Below are 8,760 nucleotides of genomic sequence, written 5' to 3' on the forward strand. Positions count from 1 at the left end.
ATTCACTGACTGTAAATCCTTGGTCTTACCCGCAATTTCCAGCGTGTTTCTAGAGGCCAGCTCCATAGATGACGCAATTTCGCAAGCCTGGTTGAACGTCAGATCCTTCTGACTCAGCAATTTGCGTTGCATCGACTCCGAGTTCAGTCCACTTACAAGTCTGTCTCTGAGCGCATCACTCAAATATTGTCCAAATTCACAGCTCACTGATAGCTGTCTCAAAGCCACAATGTAATCCGCCACGGATTCACCTTCCTTTTGGTTGCGTTTCTGAAATTTGAAACGCTCCGCGATCACTAGTGGTTGCGGCCTGTAATGCGCTAGCAACGCTGCTTTCAGTTCGTCTCGGCTTCGTCGGCGTGACTAGATTCTTTAACAGGCCATGTCTCTGCCCCGATCATGGAGAGAAACACACTAACCTTTTTCTCACTTGCAATGTCATTCGCCAGCAGCCACTGTTCAAAACGCTCAATGTACGATTCGAAATCCTCCTTTGATTCCTTGTACTCATCCACACGGCCAAACTGTGTCGCTGCAATGTTAGCTACGTTGTTAGCAGCTTTTCACTCGTGCCTTGTTCCTTCCTTTTTAAGTTTCTTTTACGACAAGTGCAACAGTGCTTCTCAGCGACTATCAGTCTCTAAATATACTCTTAATCCTCGTCGCCACTGTAATATATTATGGTTTGAGGGTGGATCGGAGAGATGAACGATAGACACACGCTTTACATGTACACTTGCTTTTTTTTACTGATTGCTCAACACGTACGGAGAACTTACGTACATACAAAAGGGCGTGGCTTAACATACCAGTCAATTAGCACATCTATTACACAAGGATGGATTCGCCGTTCAAGAATATTATTCCCTCACTGTCTTATGTGAGAGGACAACAAGGACTTTTTCATTTAAAATCATGCTTTTGTTTTGTCTCCACAAATGTTTTTGTTCATGTAATATATTGTTTTTAGAATACGTTCTGATTTTCAGTGCAAAATGTAACCTTTGGAAAGGAATTTTGTATTGAATGGTTTTACAATATGGTGAAAAATAAATAAATTCAACAATGTGCAGTACTGGGGCCTGTTTCAGAAAGGAGGTTAAGTGAGAACTCTGAGTATGTTAACCCTGAAATGAGGGAAACTCTGGGTTTTCCGTTTCAGAATGGCAGGTATATCAGTTAAGTTAAGCCTGTTTCTGAAAAACGAGGTAACTTATACTCCAAGTCAGTTACCATGGTAACTAACTATGTGAACCTAACCTGGTTGGGAGCAGGTTTTCTTCGGTAAACCCAGAGTTTCTTTCGGTCTCCTCCCTGTCAATTCTGTCATTAATGACTCACCCTCATGTCGTTCCAAACCTGTAAAACCTCCGTTCATCTTCGGAACATAGTTTAAGATATTTTATAAGCTTTCTGTCCCTCCATTGAAAGTGGAGGGACAGCCTAGCTTGTAAAAAGCGTTCAAGTCCTCGTAGAGCTCGTAATTACAGCTTGTAAGCTGAGAGTTTTCTGAAAGCTCCCACATATATCACGTGGCCGCTGTACCACCTGACCGCTGTAGATTAATTTAGACGTTGATAGTGGTGCCATGGAAACGCATAATTTCCAGTCCAAGGACTAAAAGGACGTGAACAGCTCCGAATCTAACGTCACAAGATTCCGGTAAATATGAGGTGACGTGAACGCAGGATAAGTTTCGTCAGTGGTGTAAGCGGTAGCGCGTTTGGCTCGGAGAATTTCCTTGTGACACGATTGATGGGGTTCAAAACTGCCTTATTCCGCTCTCGCTCACCTTCCTTATCACAGCAGAAAGGCATTTATTTTCAATAAAAATGAAGAAAATGTTCTAAAAGTGGAAGTAAATTGCCTAACGAGTGTTTAATAATGATAGAATAATTTACCCTCTGATATTATTGCATCCTGTTACTTTACAATACTGGAGGTGCAAATAGTATGCATCTGCCAGTATAAAATGAAAATGAATATTAGTTCAATGAAAAACTTCATTCAAAACTTTACATTCATTTAACAAAACCAAACTTTGACATTTTGGGTTATAGGTTAGTCTTCACAAAATATGTTACCCATGGTGGCTGCACATCCTGATAGGTGGTTCCTGACAAGTGCTATATATAGTACATCTCTACAGGTTTTTCTCATGCTCATGCAATGTACCCATGTTATATTTTTTTAATGTTCATATTTTACTCCAAAAAAGTTGGACCCCTGACATGGATCATAGAACCACTGTATGTTTGAGAAACTGGCAGCCATGTGGTTGGGTGCAATTTATTTTTTACTTTTTGTGGCTCATAAATGACATTTGTGACAAAAGTGCAGGGATATATTTATTGCACATTTTCAAAAACATTAATAAATCAGAACTATACTGAAGGATAAATGATAATGATTTACTTATTTTGAGACTGTATAGGTTCCAAGTGTAAAAGAGGAGAAATTGGATACATTGTGCAATTTCTTTTTTAAAACACTTTATTTATTTTAGTAAAGCTATTTAAAGTTAATAAAACTAATTGGGAAAATGTGAATAATGTGAAACATACATTATGACAAATGTAGTTAAGAGCATGTGATCACAGCTAACATGTTTATTATATACACCCTTATATTATTTGTTCATCATTTGTTGCATCAAGTATTAATGTGTAAAATAAAGCAAATCTATATTGCAAATTAATTTAACACAATAAATCTACATAAGTTCTTGTAAAATTGCATCAGGTTTTTAGAGCTTTTTACAATTGATTGGAACATTTTTAAAAGTTTGTTCAATTACAGTACAGACATTTTACATTGCATTCATTTTGTTGCTGGAAATCAGTTGTAAACTCGTTTTGGAGTTATTTTTAGGCATAGATGGCTAATACATTGATATTTCTTCACCGTTGGAGTAAATAAGCCTGCTGTTTCGACTCTGAGGCTCACTGTTCTTCTTACAGAAAGTCCATAACATTTTCTTCAAGTGGTTTCTGAATTTTATCCCCATAAAAACATAAAACACAGGATTCAGGCAGCAGTGTGAGAAAGCCATCATTCGAGAGATGTAGATCCAATAGTCTACAGATTTACTGACATAACACTCATTAAAAGGAGAGATTCCCCATGAAATCAGAGAGTCCAGAAATATGGCCACGTTGTATGGCCCCCATCAAATAATAAACTATGTGCAGGCCTCCACTCACCAGAGCTACAGTTAGACAGTGACATCAAGTGTTCGGCTCTCGGTGAGGCCGCCTTTATAAAATGTCTTTGAGGTTGAGTAAGATTGGCTTCCTCTTGTTTTCGAAGGTCATTCTGTTGAGGCCTCTGCTCACTTGAGCTCCAAGTAAACAGTGACATCAAGTGTTCAGCCCTCAGTGAGGCCGCCTTGATAAACTGTCTGAGGTTGAGTAAGATTGGCCTCCTCTCACTAAAAGTGTTGTTCTGTTGAGGCCTCTGCTCACCAGAGCTCCAGTTAGACAGTGACATCAAGTGTTCTGCTCTTGGTGAGGCCGCCTTGATAAACTGTCTTTGAGGTTGAGTATGATTGGCCTCCTCTCATTATGGAGAGTCATTCTGCTCAGACCTCCGCTCACCTGGTTTTATGTTCAATATATGCATTTTTCAATTGTAGTCTATTAAAAGGGCATCTGGAATAATAAACTAAGTGCAGGCCTCTACTCACCAGAGCTCCACTTAGACAGTGACATCAAGTGTTCAGCCCTCTGTAGGGCTGCCTTGGCAAACCGTCTGTGAGGTTAAGTATGGCTGGCCTCCTCTCACTCATAGAGTCATTCTGCCGAGGCCTTCACTCACCAGAGCTCCAGTTGGACAGTGACATCAAGTGTTCAGCCCTCTGTAGGGCTGCCTTGATAAACTGTCTTTGAGGTTAAGTATTATTGGCCTCCTCTTGTTATAGAGAGTCGTTCTGCTCAGGCCTTCGCTCACCTGACCTCCAGTTAGACTGACATCAAATGTTCGTCCCTCTGTAGGGCTGCCTTGGTAAACTGTCTTTGCGGTTGAGTATGATTGGCCTCCTCTCACTCAGAGAGTCATTCTGATGAGGCCTCTGTTCACCTGAGCTCGAGTTGGACAGTGACATCAAGTGTTTGGCCCTCTGTAGGGCTGCCTTGGTAAACTGTCTTTGAGGGTGAGTATGATTTGCTTCCTCTCGCTTTAGAGAGACATTCTGCTGAGGCCTTTGCTCACCTGCACTCCAGTTACCCATTCTGCTGAGGCTTCCACTCATCTGAGCTTCAGTTAGACAGTGACATCAAGTGATAGGCCCTCTGCAGGGCCGCCTTGATAAACTGTCTTTGAGGTTGAGTATGACTGGCCTCCTCAGTCTTTATGTTGAGGCCTTTGCTCACCTGCACTCCAGTTAGAATAGAATAGAAAACTTTATTGTCATTAAAAAATATAATGAAATTTGTTTAGTAGCTCTCAGAGACCAGCAGCCTCGGAAAAACAAAAAGTAGAATCCATAGTATAAATAACTACAACATAATATCACAGTATATGCAAAGTTATATATATACAATGGAATTAGACAGTGACATCAAGTGTTCGGTGCTCTGTAGGGCTGCCTTGATAAACTGTCTTTGAGGTTTATCATGTATATCATGAGTATGACTGGCCTCCTCTCACTTTGAGAGTCGTTCTGCTAAGGCCTCATTCACCTGAGCTGCAATTAGACAGTGACATCAAATGTTTGGTCCTTGGTGAGGCTGCCTTGATAAACTGTCTTTAAGTTTGAGTATGGTCTGCCTCCTTTCAGAGAATCATTCTGTTGAGGCCTCCATTCTCTGAAGAACCAGTCCTATGGCCCTATTAGTAATATTTGGCCCAGTAATGGTGACTCAGAGTCAGGCAGAGTTGAGTATTCAGGCAGAGATGAGTATGAGTATGTGCCCTTTTTTACTCACAGTCACACTAGAGTGACGTCACGGGCTGTCACAGGCCAATGTCATCGTGTTTGATACACTTACCTCAAACATCGTCAGGCCAGAGGCATTCCCCAAAGAGTCTTTGGACGCAGAGTCTCGTTCCCCTTCTCAGGGAACCATGGTTACAGTTGTAACCTGAGATGTTCTCTTTGATCATCATGAACTCTTTCTTGAAGTTAAAATTAGGCCCAAATGGAATCTGCACCTACAAAATTCAACAGAAATTTCCACAGAATCTAAATGTTTGTCATTTACAAAGATCTTAACGCTCTGATAACTGGAAAATACAGAAAAATTCCTTACTCCTTTTCTCCTTATTATGACTCAGTGGACAAGATTAAATTAATTATTTATAGAGCATTACTATTTTTTTTTAATAATTAGTTAAATTAATAAAATTGATTTAGTGATCTTAATTTGATAGCTTTATTTTAGTATTATTTATGTACATTATTTAATATTTAATTAACTTTTATTTTTATATTTTTATTTTAATGATATTTTATTTTATTTCAGCTTTATTTAATTTACAGAAAACACATTTTAATTGTTACAGTTTTAAGTTTTGTTAAGAACAACACTCATTCGTTTGCAGATTCTCATGGAACTAGTTTTAACTTGAGCAAGAGTGGAATGTCATGGGAAATTCAGTTGTTACACCTAAACTAGTTTCTTGTAGGTCTCAACATGAGATGGTAATCTCCAGAGTCATATTAAACCATAAGTCATGTTTAGAGTGATTGCTTTGAGATTAACCTGTTGACCGTTGTGTCCAGTTTGACCAGAAAGAGAGGTTCACATTTCTGGGCGGCAGGAAAGACTAAAGCCAAGATTAAAGCTAATGACGGCATTCACTTTGTCAAATCAATCCTAAATCAATACTATCTGCTTGGATTTGTGCTTTTTTGTGCATCTACAGACTCTTCAACCAGGACTCATTTAAAATCAATTGCCTCGTGGACATTTCAACACCTTGCTGGAACTCCGATTCATCAGATGTATCAGTTCATGAACTTAAAAATATATAATTTTTACGAATTAAATTTTTCATTGTGTTTTATAAAAATGTTATTGATATCAGAGTCAACATCTAACATGCAAGCATTTTACATTGCATTAATTTAGTTACAAAACAGAGTGCTATATTTGCATCATTTTAAGATCATGGGTTGGGTTAGGTTACCCATGGTGGCTGCACATCCTGATAGGTGTTTCCTGACAAGTGCTATAGATAGTACATCTTTACAGGTTTTTCACATGCTCATGCAATTTACCCATGTTATAATTTTTAATGTACATATTTTACTCCAAAAAGTTGAAGGAAAAGCTTAGAAATTAAGGGATTCGGGACTGTAAGTTTGAGAAACTGGCAGCCATGTGGTTGGGTGCAATTTATTTTTTACTGTTTGTGGCTCATAAATGACATTTGTGACATAAGTGCAGGGATATATTTATTGTACATGTTTTCAAAAACATTAATAAATCAGAACTATATTAAAGTATAAATGATAATGATTCAGTTTGAGACTGTAGAGGTTCCAAGTGTAAAAGAGGACAAATTGCATACATTGTGCAGTTTCTTTTTTAAAACACTTTTTTTTTAGTAAAGCTGTTTAAAGTTAATAAAACTAATAATAATGTGAAACATGCATAATGACAAATGTAGTTAAGAGCATGTGATCACAGCTAACATGTTTATTATATACACCCTTATATTATTTGTTCATCATTTGTTGCATCAAGTATTAATGTGTAAAAGAAAGCAAATATTTATTGCAAATGATTTTAACACAATAAATGTACGCAAGCTCTTGTAAAATTTCATCAGATTTTTATAGCTATTTTACATGCAATTTTAGTAATATAATTGACTGGAACATTTTTAAAAGTGTGTTCAATTATAGTACAGACACTTTACATTGCATTCATTTTGTTGCTGAAAATCAGTTGTAAACTCCTTTTGGAGTTATTTTTAGGCATAGATGGCTAATACATTGATATTTCTTCACCGTTGGAGTAAATAAGCCTGCTGTTTCGATTCTGAGGCTCATTGTTCTTCTTACAGAAAGTCCATAACATTTTCTTCAAGTGGTTTCTGAATTTTATCCCCATAAAAACATAAAACACAGGATTCAGGCAGCAGTGTGAGAAAGCCATCATCCGAGAAATGTAGATCCAATAGTCTACAGATTTACTGACGTCACACTCATTAAAAGGAGAGATTCCCCATGAAATCAGAGAGTCCAGAAATATGGCCACGTTGTATGGCCCCCATCCCAAGAAAAAAAACACCACTATGAAGAGGATGAGCTGCACTGTCTTCTTACGAGTGTGAGATGTTGGTCGAAGCAGCCGTGCCAGGATCACAGTGTAGCAAAAAGCAATGATCACAAATGCAACCACGAAAAAGAAATTTTGCAAGTATATAGTTTTAAGCTTCCAATTAATTTCACCTTCAAAATCACAAAGCTGCAGAACAGTGCTGGTGCTGTCAGTTTGACCCTCTATCATTACTTCAACGGGGCTGTACACAACAGAGTTGAACATGGCTTGTGGGACAGCAGCGAAAAGACTGATGATCCAGATGACAACTGATGTTAGGTAGCAATGCAGGCTCTTCCTACACATGACCACTGACAAGGGGTGAACCACGGCCATGTAGCGGTGGACAGTCAAAACTGTCAGGAAGATGATGCTGCTGTAATATCCCGTGTAGAACACATAGTTAACTGCTTTGCAAGCAAAATCTCCAAGAGTCCAGCCATACATGTAGTAGTAAGCCCAGAAAGGCAGGCCAAAGGTGAAAATCAGATCAGAGATAGCCAAATTTAACAGGAATGTGTTGGTGAGGGATTTCAGATTTTCATACTTCACAAGGACATACAGGACCAATGAGTTTCCCACACAGCTGAACAGAACAACGATGATAAAAATGACTGGAGTGATGGCTCTTCCAAACTGGTCAACTTTTGTCTTGTTACAGACTTCATCTCCTATACCACTGGTTGAATTGTAATCAGGATAATCATATTCTTCACTGGTAGTTGTTGCAAGCTGACTTTCAATTATTGATTGGTTTGTCATCTTGATGCATAAATGTAAAAAAGGGATATTTAATACAAAACTAAGGAGATGAAAGACCCTCTAGAAAGGTGTAAAACATGGACATGAAGAATAAAGAAATCTTTTGTTTTTCTTGTCGGTTTCACAACTGAAGTCTGTGTAGATAAAAAAATTGCCATTAATGTAAAAATTTGAAAGGTACTGTATATCATGCAAACATAGTTTAACTAATCACAATAAATAAATATAACCAACTGGAGAAATAACAAATGACTCCAATGATAATTATTGCAAATAGTCATTAACATGAAGAGATGTCATATACTTCAAAAATGAAGAGAGCGTAACATTAATGCAATTATAAAACTTCTCATAATACACAAAAATATAGGCCTAATAGGCTATTTGAGTGAAAGTCATGTTTTTTTTTTTTCTCCTTGATGAGTTATATCACTTACCTTTATAAAAATTCTTCAGAGAAAACGTTAATGGAAACAGGTGATGACAGGCTGAGAGTGTAGAAACCTAGAAATTATGAAACTTTCTGAATATGTGTTTGTTCCTATTAGAGTATCAGTAAGGAGTACAACCCACCCAATAAATTATGCTCAGATCCCCCATCCTCAAACCCAATATGCCCATTCCCTATTTTCTGTTCCTTTATAACATACATTCATTTGCAAGATCAGGAGAGGCCTTGCCATTTGTCAAAAAAGACTTGAATCAAGAATGTTGAATAAAAAACCTCACA

The 8,760-nt window shown here is 37.9% G+C and overlaps 1 protein-coding gene across 1 annotated transcript; it reads right to left on the bottom strand.

Moving 5' to 3' along the window:
* Window positions 1-6,392: 6,392 nt before the first annotated feature.
* Window positions 6,393-8,545, bottom strand: LOC137003259 (chemokine XC receptor 1-like). The gene is made up of 2 exons (XM_067363351.1): window positions 8,468-8,545; window positions 6,393-8,164 (listed from the first exon to the last, which is right to left on the bottom strand). Exon 2 carries the CDS (start codon window positions 8,028-8,030, stop codon window positions 6,933-6,935), a length of 1,098 nt encoding a protein of 365 aa, XP_067219452.1. The 5' UTR covers window positions 8,031-8,164; window positions 8,468-8,545; the 3' UTR covers window positions 6,393-6,932.
* Window positions 8,546-8,760: the final 215 nt, after the last annotated feature.

Source organism: Chanodichthys erythropterus, chromosome 16 (assembly GCF_024489055.1).
Source record: "Chanodichthys erythropterus isolate Z2021 chromosome 16, ASM2448905v1, whole genome shotgun sequence".
Classification (NCBI taxonomy): domain Eukaryota; kingdom Metazoa; phylum Chordata; class Actinopteri; order Cypriniformes; family Xenocyprididae; genus Chanodichthys; species Chanodichthys erythropterus.